This window comes from Oncorhynchus keta, chromosome 21 (genome assembly GCF_023373465.1).
Source record: "Oncorhynchus keta strain PuntledgeMale-10-30-2019 chromosome 21, Oket_V2, whole genome shotgun sequence".
Classification (NCBI taxonomy): domain Eukaryota; kingdom Metazoa; phylum Chordata; class Actinopteri; order Salmoniformes; family Salmonidae; genus Oncorhynchus; species Oncorhynchus keta.
In genome coordinates, this window is record NC_068441.1 from 19,177,228 (window position 1) to 19,199,470 (window position 22,243).

Below are 22,243 nucleotides of genomic sequence, written 5' to 3' on the forward strand. Positions count from 1 at the left end.
AAGAGCTCTCCTGCTCTGCTCGGGGCAGCAGTACCACACAGCCATGCATGGTGTAATCAGAGTCACGGCACCGCCCCCCATGACAGGCACACAATGGCAGGGTAAAACTGATCGGGTGCATTCAGGTGACCACCTTGTGGTTAACTAAGGAGCAGGACCAGAGGACACATGCGAGAGACATATGTGCATAAGAGACAGCAGGAGGAGGAGGAGACATTGACCAGGGGCCAGGTCAGACATGAATTGATAAGTCAAGCAACATATTTCACATCAATTTAAATAAATGCAGAACAATAAGAAACATTAAACTATTGGCCCATAGTCTACAGTCCATGCAAGTAAAGCATCTCACGTAAAGCTTTTCAAATTACAATTTTAAAATTACATCGTCGCTCTGGTCAAACACTAAACAAGAAGCTTTCAAAGGGCAACTGTGTAATATTTCTAATGTCAATTTTGGAAAATTAGCCATTCCAGCCTGGGAGTTTTGTCAACCTGTCATCACTGCCTTTGTAGTGAACTAACACACTACAGCACCTGAGACACAGAAAATGTTGCCCTGTAGGTCTACAAAGTAAGTCCGAAGGCAAACGGTTTGTGATCCCATAAAAGTCTATTGACTGACACATACAAAAAAAAAAGTATTTTTTTCTCCCCAATTTCATGGTATCCAATTGGTAGTTACAGTCTTGTCCCATCACTGCAACTCCCGTACGAAATCGGGAGAGGCAAAGGTCAAGAGCTATGCATCCTCTGAAACACAACCCAGCCAAGCTGCACTGCTTCTTGACACAATGCCTGCTTAACCCAGAAGCACCAATGTGTTGGAGGAAACACCTTACACCTGGCGACCATGTCAGCGTACAGTGCCCACCATAGGAGTCACTAGTGCATGATGGGACAAGAACATCCCTGCCCGCCATACCCTCCCCTAACTTGGACAGCGATTGGCCAATTGTGCGCCGCCCCATGGGTCTCCTGGTCGCAGTCGGCTGCGACAGAGCCTGGACTCGAACCAGGATCTCTAGTGGCACAACTGGCACTGCGATGCAGCGACCACTGTGCCACTCAGGAGGCCCTGATGCAGACACTTGAACAGCACTCGGCTTCTCTCCCAGTCTGCTGAAGGACAGCTGCTGTATTAACCCTGACACAAAGCACAGCCTTCATCTAAATGTCCTGCTCAGCTTTGAAATCTAGCTTCAACTGAGAAAGGCCTAGATCAAATCATCACAAAACCATCTTAAAACCACCCCTAACAGTCATATAGCCTTCACTGCTTCACAACATCTCTATCACCCCAAAACAGCCATGTGGTTGATTCTATGATCAGGGACGAATAGTCCTGAAATCTGTCCATGTTTGCCATCAAGGGCGTAGGTGTCTTCCAGTTCCCCAGCTTTCCCTGTCCTCCCAGTCCAGTGGACTCCACCACCCGTAGAGACCGAGAGGCTCCAGACCAGGCAGCATGCATCCGCTCCAGGCTATACAAACACACACTCATCCAGCCACCACCCCTCACACACAGTGTACTCAAAACACACGCAAGCAGTGGACGTTGGTCTTTGCTTAAACTCACCCGATTTCTAGGCGGTCGGCTCATGAAAGGGTCGTAGGTGCCAGCCTGCTCTTATAAACACACTGCTTGTATCAATGCAGCAGGTCCACCCAAACTGGAAGTGTCTTACTAGGAAGTGTCTAAACCAATTAGTGGATGAGAAAGTGCCCTCCCACCTCATTCACCCCCCCCACACACACACACACTGTTAGATCTCATGGAGGAAATCCATTTCATTTAGTGCCCCGGCTTGTTTCTGCGAACCGCAGCAAATAATATCAGGTAGAAGATCAGCCATTATTCGCAGAAGCTTTTGTGCTAAAAGCCTCAGATTGTTGTTCCACGGGAAGGAATACTAAGAGGCCATCAGAACATACTGAGGCCTGAGTGTGTGTACGGTTTACACAAACACACACACAAAAGTACAGTCAACACCACAGGATTCTACTGCCTATATTACTGCTACAGTACATTGGATCTATTCTGGCTCTATTCTTCTGCATCTGTCTCTGAAGGACCTGGTGTATTCAGGTCAAAGTACTGTAGCCCTTAAACACACCAGCTGCAGAGGGTCAGCCATGAGGAGAGGTCTGGATGTCTAGCAGTCATCATACCTCTGGTAGACTAGGCTACATGTCAGGCTATAACTGATCTGTAACATAATATTGTGCCATCTACTGTCTCCAAGCAAGTGTTTGGGCAAACACAGGAAAAAAAGTTATTCACAAATGCCCACCCAAAACACCCAGTCAGAAATCTTTTGCAATACATATCGAAAAGATACCTGGGTAAGATCAGGATCACTACACAGTACTACACACACATTTGATGTATGAGAGAGTAAAACAATGAAACCTGAGCAAACCCAGAAGTACGTGCTGATGGAGTATCAAACTCAAAGTTAAAAAGACGATATTTGCAATACGTATTTTTCTGGATCAATACCAGAGTGACAGAGTACATGAGAGGTCTGGGGTCGACAGACAGGAAAATCCTAATTCCCCTGGACATAGTGAAAGGGTTACGGAGGTTCAGAGATGGGAATACTAAAAGCCTCTTGCTGTATAAAATTAACATTAAACGGCCATATCTTGTGGCCATATCTTGTGACTTCTTGACCGCAATACTACCAGACTACATCATCATCACAGACTGAGATATCTAATGTCCAGACATAACGAAGCATGAATGAAAACGTTCACCCAATGCTGTTCTCAAAGTGTTATTGTGCTGAGGTGATGGCTTGTCTTACTTGACCAGTGTAACAAAGCAGCAACTATGTGGTCCAACAGTATGTGTCTCAGTCAGTAGTGCATGGCGCTTATAACGACAAGGCTCATGGGTTTGAGTCCCGCTGGTGCCAACCACACGTAAAATGCATTCATGCATGACTGTAAATCGATTTGGATAAAAGTGTCCGCAAAATGCCATATACAATTTATTAGGTACACCTGACCCGGTACTAGATGGGTGTACCTAATAAACTGACTGAGTGTATTAGATTATAGTACCGTGTGGTATTTCCCAGGCCTCCCATAAAACATACATGAAACCACAAAAACTGTGTGGTATTCTAACTGGGTTAAAAACGTGATATAACCGAATGCGTGCTGAAGACACCCTACTGGGCAAACATTATAGCATACTCAAATATGCATCAAAAGTTCTCAGATTACATAAGGTCAACACACAAAAAACATCCATGCACATTTAGTGTCCCATCACACTTCTAGCCAGTCTGTGTGAGACAGACAGAGAGCGTGTGAAGCCGTGATCGATCCCCTCTTGAGTCAAGGCAGCAGCGGGACACTTATAAAAGGACAGAAATGTGCAAAAGGGAAACTTTGGAGATCAAAATCTGAGAGAGCTCATTACCCTGGCCTGCATCCACAGTATCTGGGGTATTATAACCAGATCAGTCCATAAAACATCATCCCCCTCTGAAACAGCAAGACATACAACCCTGATAGCTCACTATCAGTACAGACTACAAGAAACCAAAGTATTAGGTCACTTTTATATGCAATACGTTGATACCTATTTGAAAGTCTTGGGCTGAGTGGAATGTAGACTACAAATATGGCCACTGAACAACATTGCGAACAGCACAATGTGGTGTCCAGCAAAGATAAAATCAGGCTACTAGCTGGGCGAACAGTGACTAGTTAAGGATGATACAGATTGACATAGAGAAGTATAGGAAAACAGTCAGTGCCAGGTTCCAGAGTAGTCAGAGAGAAAGAGAGAAAGAGCGAGAGAGAGAGATACCTGTAGAACTGCAGCTGTCGTTTAGGGCTCCCATAGCGTGCGCTGAGGTCAGCGGAAGAGAGGAAGAGAGAGTACAGCTTAGATGAACATGTAGCAGAAGGGAGGGGACCGTAGCCCACGAGAGAGTAAAGGGAACAACATAGTAAAAGACATGCTGCATGCGAGAACAAAGCCTCATTTCACAGGGAATAGGAAAGCTCAGTGTATCAAGCAACGAACTGGACCCCAAATACCATTCACTGTACACTGGAAAAATACTATAGAGTGCAGAACGCATATCAAGCAATTTTATATTAAACGAAGGGAAGGGCAAAGACTGAAATAGACGGGGAAAGGAGTGCAGAGATTTCTGAAGCATCAAAATTCTCTCCCTTGTGATCGGTGTTATAATTAAGCAATAAGGCCTGAGGGGGTGTGGTATATGGCCAATATACCATGGCTAAGAGTTGTTCATAGGAACAACGCAAAGCATACACCACAAACTCCCAGGTCCATTATTGCTTTTATAAACCGGTTACCAACAAATTAAAACAATGAGTGACATATTTTCATAAACAGTTTTAATTTTGATAAGTAAATTCATACGATTTTATCCTTCCACCAGTGGAAATAGTCTGGGGAAAATATGGTTGCTATGCAATCAAATAATGGTTGCTATGCAGTAGAGCTGGGATGATAAACCTAAAATTATGGACACTGACTATACCAATCAATTATCGCAGGCCTTGTTTCGATATCGTTCATTACGATAAGTAATGCAAACTGGCGAGAAGGCAAAATATACAACTAATCGAACGAAAGACTGGGTCGCTTCTATGGCAACCAAAATATGAGAAAGTATGAATTTACTTATGAAAATATCAATACCGGTAAATGTGTGCTTTCATTTTCATTGGCAACAGTAGTGCAAGAGGGATAAACGCTTATACCAACAAAACATTTTTTTTTTTAAATGGTGCACATTGTTAGAAACTTGTCGTTCTATTTATCATTATCGCATCAATTCAGGCCATTTATTACAATGGATTTAAATGTGCAATCTAATCCAGTGATTGTCATGCATTTTGGGTGTGACTATTTCTTACTGTTGTTATATTCTACAGTTAAAATAGGGCTCCATTTTCAGAAGTTTTTGTTCAATAGAGACGAATTTGTCTGCATACCTTTGTGCTCTAACATCATAACATTGTTATTTGGGGCTAATTCATTACCTGAGTAAGTGGAAACTCAAAACACACTAGCTAGATCACTAACTTTAGAGATACTTCCCACTGCTAGTAGCCATGTATTAACGTACATTTAACGTCCCCCCAAAACAACTTTGCCGTTGTAGTCTACCGCCCAATGAGGCCAACGCAACCTAATGGCCAACGTCATTTTGCAGCGCTCAGTATCTCAAAGCCATATCAAATACCTAGTTTGTAAAATAGTTGCTATTGATCTCAAAATTGATAGTTGAGAAATAAAAGTATACCTACAGAAAGCTGAGAACATCTTCTCTCCATCTGTGACATCAGGATAACTGTGATTTCTTTTAATGTTATACAATCAGAACACTTTTCTTTCGCAGGCCCCAGTGAAACAGGTATATGGGCAGGCAGGCAGAAACATTCATCACAGGACTCATGAGGATAATGTAACTTACTGTTTGACCAAATCATGGTTTTAGCCTCCAAAGAAAATAGGATGTTTTGAATGAGGTGAATGAATGTGAAGCACGCACCTATGTGACCGATTCCTTTTATTACTCGCACTCAAAGTCACAGGGTGGCAACATGCAACTAAATGGTCGCAGTCTGGAGCCCTGCCTTGTAGGCTTTTCACTATAGGCATATTCTCTAACTTTCATTTTACACCAATGAAATATAGTCTCCATCTTCACATTGAACAATAACCTAGGCCAAGGTTCCTCTCACCCTCTCTCTCTACCCTCAACAGCAGGGCAGCCCTGGACAATTTGGCAGGCTACAATTTAATTTATCGACTTTTCATTTATTTCATCGGCCAAAAGCCGGCAATTATTGGCTAATGAAAACCCTGCGGGATGTATAAAACCCTGCGGGATGGATGTATAAAACCCTGCGGGATGTATAAAACCCTGCGGGATGTATAAAACACTGCAGGATGTATAAAACCCTGCGGGATGTATAAAACCCTGCAGGATGATGCAGGATGTATAAAATGTATAAACCCTGCGGATGTATAAAACCCTGCGGGATGGATGTATAAACCCTGCGGATGTATAAACCCTGCGGGATGTATAAACCCCTGCGGGATGTATAAAATGTATAAAACCCTGCGGGATGCAGGAAACCCTGTGTATAAAATGTATAAAACCCTGCGGGATGCGGGGATGTATAAAATGTATAAAACCCTGCGGGATGTATAAAACCCTGCGGGATGTATAAACCCTGCGGGATGTATAAACCCTGGGGATGTATAAAACCCTGCGGGGATGTAAAACCCTGCGGGATGTATAAAACCCTGCGGGATGTATAAAACCCTGCGGGATGTATAAAACCCTGCGGGATGTATAAAACCCTGCGGGATGTATAAAACCCTGCGGGATGTATAAAACCCTGCGGGATGTATAAAGGGATGTATAAAACCCTGCGGGATGTATAAAACCCTGCGGAATGTATAAAACCCTGCTATAAAACCCTGCGGGATGTATAAAAGGTGAATACCGGCAAGAAAGGGGTAAAAATGTGTAAAATTAACATTGGCACAAAAAATGTACAGGTAAAATACTGTCAATTATATCTGAAAGTAATACTAAACAAATGGTTCTCTGGTGACACATGCTAGTGGCATGTGGGACAGCAGGAAAGGGGCTGTGCTTGAACCAATGAGAGAACAGAAACAAGTGTTTCCATTACCCTGCTTACTGATGTGACCTATTTTGTATTACAAAGGATTGGGGATGACACGAGTAGGTACATGACTGCTTGTTTTAAAAGTCCTGAATAGAATGGAAGTAGCATGACTCATGAAGTATGGACATTTCATTTTTATCAGGCTGGAGAAATTAACTGCATGCACCATGAGATCCCATACACAGGCCACGATGAATGTGTGTTTGTGTGTGTGTATGTACTCACTTGTAGATCATGCCCGGCGAGCCAGTCTGTCGGGAGAGGCGGGCAGGTGAGTCTGTGGTAGATTCAGGATACATGGAGACGGGAGGGTGGGGGTATGGCCAGTGTGCCGAGGGGTCTCTCTCTCACCAGGACAACAGGGGACTGTCTCTCAACAAACTGGGCTTCTGGAGGGGATAGAGAGAGCAAACAGTCTGTACACTGGCATATCTTCTGTGTGGTCATAGTGATAAGGAGGAAGACAACTTGTATCCATTCTGATTTCCGTATTCCTTTTTTTTGTGTGTCAAATAGTCCTTTCAAGATGTCACTGCTCTTCACCAGCCACTAGATGGCACCATTCCCTCACTGTGGTCTCACAGGCAGCAGCTTGAATAAATAAGTAAGGTGGTCAGACCAATAAGACTGCCGTCTCTGGGCTCAGTGGGCTGTAACTGGGGATGCTAACTATTGTTTTGTAAACTACAGGGGAATAAATTTGGCCAATCAGAGCCACTTGTCTGATCACATGTTAAAGCCTTGTATGACAATGTCCTTATACACACGTTCACACACACAGACCCACTGTACACACGTTCACACACACAGATCCACTGCACACACGCTCAAACACACAGACCCACTGCACACAAAGTTATGGGTGTCCTCACATATCGTCATCGTACCCTTGTCATATGCGTGTGCTCGGGGCGACTAGTTTCTATGAAACTCAACAGTCTTTGCCCAAGAAGGAGAGCACTGCTGAAGTAATAATAAATAATATGCCATTTAGCAGACGCTTTTATCCAAAGCGACTTACATACATGTGTGCATACATTCTACGTATGGGTGGCCCCGGGAATCGAACCCACTACCCTGGCGTTACAAGCGCCATGCTCTACCAACTGAGCTACAGAAGGACCACAAGTAAGGGGCTAAAACAGGAGAAGAGGGCTGGGCAGCGGGGAGCTGAGGGAGGAGTGGAGGATGACTACAGAAGGGCCTGGAGAATAAAACGGCCCATTTGCATTACCTACTGTACTCTTATGTACCATTTCCCTCTACATCAGGGGTCTGAAACATACGGCCTGCGGGCCCGATCCAGCCGATTCAGTGCAGCTGATGGGAGGTTTGATTAAAATATTTTAAAAATATATAATTTTAAAGGGGGTGGGTATAATTTTTATGCCTATAACCAAATCTGAAACTGTGTAGAAATGATAATCAACCTACATTTAGTCTTTTCACTTTGTCCAGCTTGCTAACAACAGTAAAGGAGCACCAAAAAAACCCAAAACTAGGCACATTTTGACAGCAAGAAAATATTTTTTAAATTTAGTCCCTCTGGACCTCGGTGAAGGCTGAATGCAGCCTGAGGGACAAAATAAGTTCCACAGCCCTGCTCTACATTATAGTCTACATAGGACTGCACTGCTACACTAACCACGTGAGCGAGCCAGCCATGAGCCGTCGCTGGTCTACTGGTAATAGAAACAGATGTGGTAATGACGAGGACGCGAAGGTGACTTTCTCCTCACATCAATCACAGACACAGAAAATGAGGTGTCCCCTTTTCAAGGACTCATTTAATGCCATCTGGTCACACCGCTTCAATCATGCCAGGCAGGCCGGAACAAAAGCCCCTGCCTACCTGACGCTGCCCGTCTAACTGGTCACCTCTCCTACAAGGTGATGATGATGATGATGGCGTCATGATGGCCAGATGAAGATGGCTGTGTTGTAGATCTACAGAATCCCTTGGTCAATGTAGGACTCCACCTGGCTGGAAAGTCATGTATCTAATGTCACCGACTGACTGGTCATTAAAGGAGGACACAGGAGCTGTCTTGCTGGATTTGGGGGCCAATCCTGAGGCTGCTGTCTGGGTGTATGGTCTTGTGCTACCAGACCGCAACACACTGTACTGCCGAACTACTGGAGACAAGGCTAAAGTGTAGTAAATATCATTTAGCCTATACTGATATTCAGACATACAGTCTTAGTCGGTGAAATGTTAAGCTCTCAGCACACCCCAAAAAAGTTAGGCTAGGCTGAATGTTTCTCCTTTGCTTTGACAGTTTATTATTGGTGCATCAAATTCCTCAGGGTGCTTGAAGCCCACATTAGATGGCTGTGCTGTGCTGCAGTTGGAGAGAGAGGAAAGAGAGGGAGAGGATGCTTACTGCAGCACTGCGGTACAGACTTGTCCCGGCAGCACAAGTTGGAGAGCTGAGCTCAGATTTACTGCTCTAATGGGCCACGGTGCACTCTGCAGATTAAAACTGCAGGGAGGCAGACAGAGGGTGGGAGGTTCTGGACAGACCCTTATCGGATCAGAACCATCCTCTGGCCCGACACCACCACATGCTGATCCAAAAGCAACAGGAGAGCAGGGAGACTAAAGGAAAGGAGTAGTGTGAAGGAGGACCTACCCACAGACAGGGTGAGGATGGATTTCACTGGAGAGGTTGAAATAAAGACAAAAAGAAAGAATGCCCTAGTACTTCCTGTTTAGTGTTTAGCCAGTCTTACATACTGCAACCTACATACTGCTACCTTCATTCCTGTCCAACACAATGCAACATGGAGTCACCAAAGGCAACCGACACCTACACCCAGCCTGAGAGAGATTCCTCTTGAGACCGGGCTTACGTAAGTAGGCAGTCCTGGCCTGGAAAGTATAGTACAGTGTTAGCAGCAGGAAACACACAGATGCCAATAGATGGCACAGGAAGAGAGAAGGAACAGAATGGCAGACGAGGACTGCCAGGGGTGTCCTGATTGGTGACACAGATTGAATAATAATAAGGATATAGGCCTAAATAAAGATCTGAGTCAGAATCAAAGAGGATCCCTATATGGCTACATTCATGTCATGGTTCTCAAAGCAGTCAAAATAATTAGCTAAATTATGTAAAGTTGTCCTTGTCAGACAAACAGACAGGCAGAGAGAGTGACAGTGACCATGTTTACTTGCAAACATTTACTGCAGTATCCCATTATTATTTGGGATTAAAGGATCCTCAAGTACTTTGTTTTTGAGTTAACCGTAAACATCCAATCCCGTTTACAGTAACCCGAAAAGGCTTGTGTCTCGGTTATGAGAAACCCGGATAAGATACATGGGTGTCACTCCCTGGTCAGTCTGCAATGAGCTGCCAGTCTGCAAGGAGCTGCCAGTCTGCACGGAGCCGCCAGAGCTGCTTGTCTGTAAGAAGCCGCCAGAGCTGTCAGCCTACATGGAGCAGCCAGAGCCGCCAGTCAGCGTGGAGCAGTCAGAGCCGCCAGTCAGCATGGAGCAGCCAGAGCCGCCAGTCAGCATGGAGCAGCCAGATCTTTCAGTCTGCCAGGATCCGCCAGTCAGCCAGACTCTTCCAGATCTGCCAGTCAGCCAGGATCCGCCAGATCCGCCAGTCAGCCAGGATCTGCCAGTCAGCCAGGATCTGGTAGATCTATCTAACTGCCTGAGCTTCCTCTCACTCCTGAGCTTCCTCTCACTCCTGAGCTTCCTCTCACTCCTGAGCTTCCCCTCACTCCTGAGCTTCCCCTCACTCCCGAGCTGCCTCAGTCCCGAGCTGTCCTTCAGTCCCGATCTGCTCCTCAGTCCAGTGGGGTTCTGGGTGAGGACTACTAGGCCATGGTCGGCGGCGAGGGTGGACTATCCAGGGATGTGAGGAGAGGGGACTAAGACATTGACTGAGTGGGGTCCACGTCCCGCGCCGGAGCCGCCACCATGGACAGACGCCCACCCGTACCCTCCCTATTGTTTTGAGGTGCGCTCGGGAGTCCGCACCTTAGGGGGGGGTTCTGTCACGCCCTGGTCGAAGTATTTTGTGTTTATCTTTATGTATTGGGTCAGGCCAGGGTGTGGCATGGGTTTTTGTATGTGGGTGTGTATATATTGGGATTGTAGCTAGTGGGGTGATCTAGCAAAGTCTATGGCTGTCTGGAGTGGTTCTCAATCAGAGGCAGGTGTTTATCGTTGTCTCTGATTGGGAACCATATTTAGGCAGCCATATTCTTTGAGTTTGTCGTGGGTGATTGTCCTTAGTGTCCTTGTAACTGTCTAGTGTTAGTTTGCACCAGTTTAGGCTGTTTCGGTTTTCGTTACGTTTATTGTTTTGTAGTGTTTGTGTTTAGTGTGTTTTTTTCATTAAACATGAATCGTAATCTACACACTTTGTTTTGGTCCGACTCTCCTTCACCACACCTAGAAAACCATTACAATGGGATGTGATGATCTTAGATGGGATACTGTGGCATGTAAACATCCTACCCCGTTTACTGTTGTTTTACGTGGCATGCGCAGATTCAGTTTCACATATCATGGGTGTTGTGTGTAGATGTTTTCATCTGGTAGTCAAACAAATCCCTTCATAAAGTAGTCTACCTTCGCAGTTCATTCCACCATGATTCCATAATCATTTATTTCACTGATACTCCGAACTGTACCATATGGCCTACTGGCTACTTTCACCCCTAATTTAGACCATGTTCTGCTAATAATTTCCAACATTTGTTGGGCCATATTATAATTTCAGATATTTGGTAGGCCATTTGTTTGTCAACAACAGTTGACAGGCCAAATATGAATTCTCAGTCAACACACCATTCCTCAGCTTTTGGAAATCGATCACGTGGAATGTGTGCAAGTTACAACACACCACACTCAAACCACCACATGCCATTTGTACTATGTGCTAGCTAGCTCACACACTAGCTTCCACATTCAGAGGCCTGGTGCTTTCCACACAGAGACCAGTCAGTCAGTGTACAGTAGGTTTGCTCAGAGCCATTAGCTGGGAGCTCTTACAGTAATGGGAGGATAATCTGTCCCTTCGACCTACTGCAACAATTGGACAAACATGCCACTGCTGCTGTTGTGCACATTAAGGCTGTGATGATATCATCATGTCTCACAGCAGTCAGTGTGGCTACCGGTGGCTGGTGAGAGCTGCTTTGTCCCTTTGTTATGGATCTGTACTAAATGTATGGATAACCTAAATGTGTGTGTTATAAATGAGACCCGGCCAAGCGTGCACTGCAGCAGCATCACAGAGAAGACTGCAGCAGGAATGTATGTGTTATAAATGAGACCCGGCCGAGCCTGCACTGCAGCAGCATCACAGAGAAGACTGCAGCAGAAATGTATGTGTTATAAATGAGACCCGGCCGAGCCTGCACTGCAGCAGAAATGGGAAACCCCTCATATCTCTATGGGTCCATCCAGCCCACCTTTCTCTATGGGTCCATCCAGCCCACCTCTCTCTATGGGTCCATCCAGTCCACCTCTCTCTATGGGTCCATCCAGTCCACCTCTCTCTATGGGTCCATCCAGTCCACCTCTCTCTATGGGTACATCCAGTCCACCTCTCTCTATGGGTCCATCCAGCCCACCTCTCTCTATGGGTCCATCCAGTCCACCTCTCTCTATGGGTCCATCCAGTCCACCTCTCTCTATGGGTACATCCAGTCCACCTCTTTCTATGGGTCCATCCAGCCCACCTCTCTCTCATCAAGGGACAAGAGACAAAGGGAGAGGCGTGATATTGTGTCTTGGAGCATAGTGTGTCTTGGAGCATTGTGCAGGGGACAGAGGGGAGTAATGTGGTTCCTTACATTTCAAACGGCTTTTGACTTAATTCTAGTATCTCACACACATCTTACAGCACCACTGACTACCACACACTGCAGCAAGGAGAGAGGGCAGAGCAGAGGAGACAGACTGAAGATGTACGATTTATGCATAGATGCGCAAAAGGCACAGTCAGAGGTGATATACAAATGTATCCTGCATACCTCTACTGTGGAGATGGATAAGATCTAAAATCAGGACAACAAAAATGACAGAGAGAGAGAGAGAGAGTAAAATCCCATGTTGTGTGGTGCCAGAGAGGACTGTGGTTTCTGGGCTGGGTGCACACACTCACAGCCTGTGAACACTGCCATTGCCCTCTTATATAATAACCTGAGCACCCTAGGAGGGGTCCCCACTTCTCTTTATAATCCTCTGAGCATCCTCTGTGCCAGGGGTCTTCAACCTTTTCTTGCCCAGGGAACCCCGCCCTGGCAAACCACCGACCCAGGGATCCCCATCATACATTAACTTTTTGGTGACTGGGGGCAGTATTGAGTAGCTTGGATGAATAAGGTGCCCAGAGTAAACTACCTGCTACTCAGGCCCAGTTGCTAATATATGCATAGTATTAGTATATTTGGATAGAAAACACTCTGAAGTTTCTAAAACTGTTTGAATGATGTCTGTGAGTATAACAGAACTCATATGGCAGGCAAAAACCTGAGAATAAATCCAACCAGGAAGTGGGAAATCTGAGGTTGGTAGTTTTTCAACTCATTCCCTGCTGAAGATACAGTGGGATATTGGTCATGTTGCACTTCCTAAGGCTTCCACTAGATGTCAACAGTCTTTAGAACCTGGTTTGATGCTTCTACTGTGAAGTGGGGCCGAATGAGAGGGGAATGAGTCAGAGGTCTGGCAGAATGACGCACGGTCGTGACGCACGGTCATGTGAGAGGTAGCTCTCGTTCCATTGCTTTTCTAAAGACAAAGGAATTCTCCGGTTGGAACAGTATTGAAGATTTATGTTAAAAACATCCTGAAGATTGATTCTATTCTATACTTAGTTTGACATGTTTCTACGGACTGTAACGGAACTTTTGGACTTTTCGTCCGACCTTTCAGCTGGACTTGCATGCACGTTTGGATTTGTTTACCAAACACCCTAACAAAGGAAGGTAATTTGGACATAAATTATGAACTTTATCGAACAAATCAAACATTTATTGTGGAACTGGGATTCCTGGGAGTGCATTCTGATGAAGATCAAAGGTAAGTGAATATTTATAATGCTATTTCTGACTAATGTTGACTACACAACATGGCGGATATCTCTTTGGCTGTTTTTGTCTTTGAGCGCCGTACTTAGATTATTGCATGGTGTGCTTTTTCCGTAAAGTTTTTTTAAAAATCTGACACAGCGGTTGCATTAAGGAGATGTTTATCTAAAGTTCCATGTATAATAGTTGTATGTTTTATCAATGTTTATTATGAGTATTTCTGTAAATTGATTTGGCTCTCTGCAAAATCACTGTATGTTTTGGAACTACTGAACATAACACACCAATATAAAAATGCACTTTATCGGACAAAACATTCATGTATTGTGTAACATGAAGTCCTGTGAGTGTCATCTGATGAAGATCAAAGGTTAGTGATTAACTTCATCTATACTTCTGCATTTTGTGACTCCTCTCTTTGGCTGGAAAAATGGCTGTGTTTTTCTGTGACTTGTTCTGTCTGTGAAGTGAGGCCGAATGAGAGGGGAATGACCTAACAATTGTTTGTGGTGCTTTCGCTGTGGCTGGATTAACGAGAATTGTATCTTTAAAATGGTGAAAAATACTTGTATGGTTGAGGAATTTTAATTTGGAGATTTTTGTTTTGAATTTGGCGCACTGCGCTTTCACTGGCTGTTGGCGGGGTGGGACGCTACCGTCCCACATATCTCAGAGAGGTTTTAACAAGCCCCAAAAAATGGCACGTCTTATCAGTTGAATGATAATGGCAAGGAGAAGTAATCAATATTTTAAAATGAATAGATTTGGTATAATTTTCACTTATTTTAAGCTCCCCACATTATATACTGTACAAAAATAGAAACGCAACATGCAACAATTTCAACGCTTTAAATCAAATTTGTCCCAAATCCATGGATTACACATGACTAGGCAGGGGTGCAGCCATAGGCCCACCCACTGGGGAGCCAGGCCCAGCCAATCAGAATGAGTTTTTCCCTACAAAAGGGCTTTATTACAGACAGATATATTGCTCAGTTTATTCAACTCTCCAGCTGGCGGGTCTCAGACGATCCCGCAGTTGAAGAAGCTGGATGTGGAGGTCCTGGGCTGGCGTGGTTACATGTGGTCTGAAGTTATGAGGCCAGTTGGACGCACTGCCAAATTCTCTAAAACAACATTGGAGGTGACGTCTGGTAAAGAAATTAACATAAAATGCTCTGGCAACAGCTCTGGTGGATATTCCTGAAGTCAGCATGCCAATTGCACATTCCCTCAACTTGAGACATCTGTGGCATTGTGTTGTGTGACAAAACTGCACATTTTAGAGTGACCTTTTATTGTCCCCACCACAAGGTGCACCTGTGTAATGATCATGCTGTTTAAATCAGCTTCTTGATATGCCACACCTGGGATTTTTTATTTCAGCTCATTAAACATGGCACCAATACTTTACATGTCTTTTGAGTAAAATTGGAAGAGGAAGTGTAAACTCTAACATAGCCTATTTGCTAGAAAGGTAACTCCAAGCACATTTTTGCAAAGAGCTGCTGTTTAGCTGGTTAAACAAAGGATACCCAGCAAACATGACCCTATTGGCCCCATGTGAGTATTTGGCTAGCCCACACAAAGCCCACACCAACCAAACACGGGCTATCCCAGCACAGGCTAGCACAAAGCAATCCCACAACCAGCCCAACATGGGCTAGTCCAGCATGGGCTTTCCACCACCAAACCAATACCAGCCCAACATGGGCTAGCCTACACCAGTACAACACAGGCTAGTGGAAACCAGCCCAACACAGGTTAGCCCACAACCAGCCCAACATGGGCTAGCCCAGCATGTGCTTTCCACCACCAAGCCTACAACAGCCCAACACGGGCTAGCCTACACCAGTCCAACACAGGCTAGTGGACACCAGCCCAACATGGGCCAGCCCACACCAAGCCCAATGCAGGCTAGCCCACAAAATGTCCAGTTACTTCATAATGTAGAGGCTCGTTATATATAATATTCACTTACCTTTGATGACCTTCATCGAAATGCACTCCCAGGAATCCCAGTTCCACAATAAATGTTAGTTTTGTTTGATAAAGTCCATAATTTATGTCCAAATAGCTCCTTTTTGTTTGTGAGTTTAGTTCACAAATCCAAATGAGGCGCAGGCACTTAGTTCAGACGACAGTTCCAGTTCCAGTTACAATTACAGTTCGTAGAAACATGTCAAACGATGTATAGAATCAATCTTTAGGTTGTTTTTATCATAAATCTTCAATAATATTCCAACTGGACAATTCCTCTGTCTTTAAAAAAGAAAAGGAACGCAGCTACCTCTCACAGGCGCGCACGCGACTGAGCTCACGGCATTCTGCCAGACACCTGACTCAAACAGCTCTTATTCTCTCCCCCTGCACAGTAGAAGCATGAAACAAGGTTCTAAAGACTGTTGACATCTAGTGGAAGCCTTAGGAAGTGCAATCAAACCATATTTTACACTGTATATCTGATAGGCAAAGACTTGAAAACCGAAAAACCTCAGATTTCCCACTTCCTGGTTAGATTTTTTCTCAGCTTTTTGCCTGCCATATGAGTTCTGTTATACTCACAGACATCATTCAAACAATTTTAAAAACTTCAGTGTGTTTTCTATCCAAATATACTAATAATATGCATACAGTTGTATGAAAAAGTTTGGGCACCCCTGACAATTTCCATGATTTCTATTTATAAATAATTGGGTGTTTGGATCAGCAATTTCATGTTGATCTATCAAATAACTGATGGACACAGTAATAGTTCAGTAGTGAAATGAGGTTTATTGGATTAACCGAAAATGTGCAATATGCATCAAAACAAAATTAGACAGGTGCATAAATTTGGCCACCCCAATAGAAAAATCACATCAGTATTTAGTAGAGCCTCCTTTTGCTAAAATAACAGCCTCTAGACTCTTCCCATAGCCTCTAATGAGTGTCTGGATTCTGGATGAAGGTATTTTGGACCATTCCTCCTTACAAAACATCTCCAGTTAATTTAGGTTTGATGGTTGCCGAGCATGGACAGCCCACTTCAAATCAACCCACAGATCCTCAATGATATTCAGGTCTGGGGACTGGGATGGCCATTCCAGAACATTGTACTTGTTCCTCTGCATAAATGCCCGGGTAGATTTTGAGCAGTGTTTTGGGTCGTTGTCTTGTTGAAATATCCCGGCGTAACTTCACCTTTGTGACTGATTCTTCAACATTATTCCCAAGAATCTGCTGATATTGAGTGGAATCCATGCGACCCTCAACTTTAACAAGATTCCCAGTACCGGCACTGGCCACACAGCCCCACAGCATGATGGAACCCCCACCAAATGTTACTGTTGGAAGCAAGTGTGTTTCCTTGGAACGCTGTGTTATTTTGCCGCCATGCATAACATCCCTTGTTATGACCAAATAACTCAATTTGTTCTTTGTTTCATCAGTCCACAGCACTTTATTCCAAAATGAAGCTGGCTTGTCCAAGTGTGCGTTTGCATACCTCAAGTGACTCTGTTTGTGGCGTGTGTAGAGAAAAGGCTTCTTCTGCATCACTCTCCCATACAGCTTCTCCTTGTGCAAAGTGTGCTGAATTGTTGAACGATGTGACACCATCTACAGCAAGATGAATCTTTGGAGGTGGTCTGCTTTTGACCGTTCTCACCATCCTTTGCCCTTTACCCTTTGCCTCTCTGATATTTTACTTGGCCTGCCACTTCTGGCCTTAACAAGAACTGTGCCTGTGGTCTTCCATTTCCTCACTATGTTCCTCACAGTGGACACCGACAGCTTAAATCTCTGCGATAGCTTTTTTGTAGCCTTCCTCTAAACCATAATGTTGAACAATTTTTGTTTTCAGGTCATTTGAGAGTTGTTTTGGGGCCCCCATGTTGCCACTCTTCAGAGGAGAGTCAAAGAGAACAACAACTTGCAATTGGCCACCTTAAATACCTTTTCTCATGATTGGATGCACTTGTCTATGAAGTTCAAGGCTTAATGAGCTCACCAAACCAATTGTGTGTTCCAATTAATCAGTGCTAAGTAGTTACAGGTATTCAAATCAACAGAATGACAAGGGTGCCCACATTTTTGCATAGCCTATTTTTCACATCTGATTTAATTTCATACAACTTAATATTGCTACACTAAAAATCTTTGTCTGGACAATACCCCAGTACTCGGCTTTTATTAGAAAATGAATGGCATGCCACTGTGATCATTTTCTGTGACGACAAAGTAAATTATTATACAGCCTCAGAGGGGTGCCCAAACTTTTTCATACGACTGTATCTTAGCTTCTGGGCCTGAGTAGCAGGCAGTTTACTCTGGGCACCTTATTCATCCAAGCTACTCAATACTGCCCCCCTGCCATAAGAAGTTAAAAGTAGAATTGCTTTCCCATTGTTCCTCAACTGCAGTGTATGATATACCATTTTCTAGTTCTGAGTCTTTACTTTTAATCCAATCACAATTTCAAATTTTGCTACATAGGACAGAATCCAAGTGGTGGGTCACATATGGGCTGCCCACAGTGGGCCAATGCCTTGGGGGCCAATGTGGAGCCGATGCGCCAATGTGGGCAGACTACGTGGGGCCAATATTTATTTGCATATATTTTTTATGTCTAAGTCAAGGAATCTAACTAGCAGCCAGCGGCACTTGCCGCGACTGTGTCGCTTTTTAAAAAGATATATTTTTGTGGACCCGAGGTTGAATATCCCTGCTCTGTGCTAATCTAACAAAATAACCATGGAAGGGAGAGGAGTGTGGTTCTGACGTAATGGCATTATTGTTTAACATCTGCTGGTTGTTTTTAGCTTTTGTGAAGTCAGCAAAGGACCCCTGCGAGAGCAGATAGCCTCTGCGGCAGATAGAGAGAGACGGTCGATACAACATCCCTTCTGTTCTACTGCTCGTCTATTTATACAATTACACTGTCGTTTCTTAAAACACAGCCATCTGCTCCTAAATTATTCACACAGCAGCAGTTCTCTACTCCTTGTGCTGTTGTTGTCCTCTATTCTGCATAATCCACAGGAGCTGCCAGCGCGATAAGGGAGGGCTACAATCTTCCTTCAGGTTTCTACTACACTACACTACACTACAACACCACCACTCTGACAAGTGTCGTTGCTAACTGAGTGTGTAAAAGCAGAGAGAATGGTCCATAATTGCTGAGGAAATCTGCAGCCAATGCAGCAAGCTGCCAGCTGCCAGGCAGCTTTTTGAGCAGACCGACTCTCAACAACTCTTCCCCAGGAGAAGCAGCCTGCGGCGACTGGCCAACACACACCTAGTGAGAGGAACAGTCTAGGGGAAAAACAGGAGAGGAGAAAGAGAGAATAACAAATGGGAGAGGAAAGAAAAAAATTAAATAAAAAAATAAAAAATTGGGGAAAACGCAGTAGAGGGGAGATTGTGGGAAAGAGCTGACTGGGTTGCGCTGAGAGCAGTCTGGTCTTGATGGAGGCCCTGTGCTGCTGCAGCTTGGCTTTACAAACACACACAGGCAGGCTAGAGCCATGCATCACTCCCTCCTGGATGTCTCCTGGGCAGGCCCCATTACTCATCTCTAGGCTTGGGCAATATACCTTTTATACTGCATACCGGGGTATTTTGAAATAGTGACAGTATGATTTTCAAAACCGTTTGCTTATAACTACTGTTTATAACTATATATATCCAGCTCAGGGCTCCAGCTACAGTGCCAGTCAAAAGTTGGGACACACCTACTCATTCCAGGGTTTTTCGTTATTTTTACACATTGTAGATTAATATTGAAGACATTAAAACAATGAAAGAACACATATGGAATTGTGCAGTAACCAAAAAAAGTGTTGAACAAATCAAAATGTATTTTAGATTAGAGATACTTCAAAGTAGCCAACCATTGCCTTGATGACAACTTTGCACACTCTTGACATCCTTACATTTTCCCTGACACCCAAAAGTACTTGTTACATTTTTAATACTTAGCAGGACAGAAAATTGTCAAATTCACACACTTATTAAGAGACCATCCCTACTGCCTCTGATCTGGAGGACTCACTAAACACAAATGCTTCATTTGTAAATGATGTCTGAGTGTTGAAGTGTGCCCCTGGCAATGCAAAAAAAAAAAATATATATATATATATATATATTAAAAAATCATGTTGTCTGGTTTGCTTAATATAAGGACTTTGAAATTATTTATACTTAAGTATATTTTAGTGTTTACATTTACTTTTGATACTTAAGCATATTTAAATCCAAATACTTTTAGACTTTTACTTTTAAAGTCATATTTTACTGGGTGACTTTCACTTTAGTTGTTTTCTTTTTGAGGTATCTTTACTTTGACTCAATTGGGTACTGTGGCAGAGGAATCAGAATTAGCTCAGCAACATAGATCATTAAGATGTCTGCTTAATATGCTTATATGACTGAACTGTTGAACTCTTGTTATTAGAATGTATCCCTTCAGACTCTGGTGTTGGCAGTTTCACTTCCTCCCTCATATGGGCCTCAGTCACCTGGGGCCCAGAGAGGGGAGAAGTCAGGCTTGTCTATCACATGTACCTGTTGCTATGCAGAATATCAGAAAGAGAATAGGGCAAAGGAGGACAGGAGGGAACATTGTCTTCATATGTGAATATGTGTCTTTACCTATTGCAAACTATGTGAAAGGATGGCGTGATTAATGAGGAACCAATTACTTGTCTCCACAATGTCTGTGCCCAGTCACTCCCTCCTTCGGCCTTGTAGGAGATAAGGTCTGAAACAGGACGCGTGTGGTAGTGTCTGGAACCATTGTATGTCATCTCTGACGTTGCACCTATCCTGGGATAGTGTATGACCCAGAGGCTCACTCTCCTCAGGAAGCTCTGTAAGAGGAAAATAATGTATTTACCTGATTTGTTTATAACAGGTTTTGATCATGAAGTCTAAGATTTGAATGTCTATTTCAGACTAATATCCATAACGGTTGTTTTTAAAAGTGATAATGGAAATTAGAATATATTCAAAAGTAGAATTTTTGTGTTCACCAGTAAAGCCCTTCCTTTGAAATGGCTATCCATGTTTTGACCAAAGACTTACACACTCACAGACTTTAGCTAATATGTTCATTCTCCCCAAAAACCTTGATCATGTAACTGTCACGATTGCTGTCATTGTGGAAATGACCGGACCAAGGTGCCGCATGGTGAGCGTACATTTCTGTTATTGATAAATGTCACCAACAAAACAAAGAACAAGGAAACGACCGTGAAGCTTACTTAGGCTTTAATGCCACTAACAAAGACAACTACCCACAAATATAAAATGAAAAAAGGCTCCCTAAGTATGATTCCCAATCAGAGACAACGATAGACAGCTGTCCCTGATTGAGAACCATACCCGGCCAAAACATAGAAACAAAGAACAGAGTTTCCCACCCGAGTCACACCCAGACCAACCAAACATAGAGAATAAAAATATCTCTACGGTCAGGGCGTGACAGTAACATACATAACACTCCTTATTATTCTTTATTTCTCCAACATGACAATGTTTAGAAGTCATGTTTCTTGGGTATACACTACCCAAGAGGAACTATAGACACACGCATCAAAAGTTAAATTTATATTTTGTTTGTCCATTCTCTCAGAAATTAAAGTTGGGATTTTGCGTGCAAATGTAATGTCCATAACGCTGGAATAACACAGCAAGTGAATGGGTTCATCTTTGAGCCTCCTTAAACATGCATGAAAAGAGCACTACTGGGCTTTACTGTCAAAGGAAGGGCACTTTGACGCACACACACAAAAGTCAATGCTGCCGACTGAAAACCAAGCTGGTACGCCCAGTAGCACAGTCTTTGTGCGTATGCCATGGTCCACGATGAGTGTTGAAGAAACGGAAGGCTTCCTTACGGGTTAACGTCATCATCATTTTGTATATTTGTGGCCGCGTGCCTGAGGCCTGCCTGTAACCTGTGTCAAAGACAATCAATGTGTGTGAGACCAGGCAAACGCTTGTTTACCAGTCTATTTCTGGGCCCTAACATTTGAGCATGACGACTGAGTTAGAGTACATGTCTGTGTGTTTTGCAGAGTAAGAGAATGTGCCACTGTTCTGTGTCACACTAATAAAACAGTGTAGGGTAGTGTGACAGTGTGTTAGTAAGTCTATAATGAAACAGTGTAGGGTAATGTGACAGTGTGTTAGTAAGTCTATAATGAAACAGTGTAGGGTAGTGTGACAGTGTGTTAGTAAGTCTATAATGAAACAGTGTAGGGTAGTGTGACAGTGTGTTAGTAGTAAGAAACAGTGTAGGGTAGTGTGACAGTGTGTTAGTAAGTCTATAATGAAACAGTGTAGGGTAGTGTGACAGTGTGTTAGTAAGTCTATAATGAAACAGTGTAGTCTATAAGTGAAACAGTGTAGGGTAGTGTGACAGTGTGTTAGTAGTAGTGTGAAGTCTATAATGAAACAGTGTAGGGTAGTGTGACAGTGTGTTAGTAAGTCTATAATG

At 43.7% G+C, this 22,243-nt stretch overlaps 3 protein-coding genes across 13 annotated transcripts in view; 2 read left to right on the forward strand and 1 right to left on the reverse strand.

Annotated features, from left to right (window-relative positions):
• LOC118400224 (voltage-gated potassium channel subunit beta-2-like) overlaps positions 1-22,243 on the reverse strand; it is a 141,546-nt gene that overhangs the window by 92,168 nt on the left and 27,135 nt on the right. For 2 of the 5 annotated variants that reach the window (XM_052473425.1, XM_052473426.1), the window contains exons 2-4: positions 20,445-20,612; positions 6,928-7,091; positions 3,827-3,868 (exon numbers count right to left, since the gene is read on the reverse strand). In XM_052473425.1, the coding sequence (XP_052329385.1) occupies positions 3,827-3,868; positions 6,928-7,001 (116 nt within the window). In that variant the 5' untranslated portion in view covers positions 7,002-7,091; positions 20,445-20,612. The remainder of the gene's footprint in view (positions 1-3,826; positions 3,869-6,927; positions 7,092-20,444; positions 20,613-22,243) is intronic. The other 3 variants (XM_035796871.2, XM_035796872.2, XM_052473427.1) reach the window with 2 other exon arrangements.
• LOC118400227 (28S ribosomal protein S16, mitochondrial-like) overlaps positions 1-22,243 on the forward strand; it is a 217,156-nt gene that overhangs the window by 15,173 nt on the left and 179,740 nt on the right. The gene's annotated exons all lie outside the window — the stretch shown is intronic.
• The window catches only part of LOC118400226 (28S ribosomal protein S16, mitochondrial-like), a 217,074-nt gene that overhangs the window by 15,091 nt on the left and 179,740 nt on the right, over positions 1-22,243 (forward strand). The window lies entirely within an intron of this gene.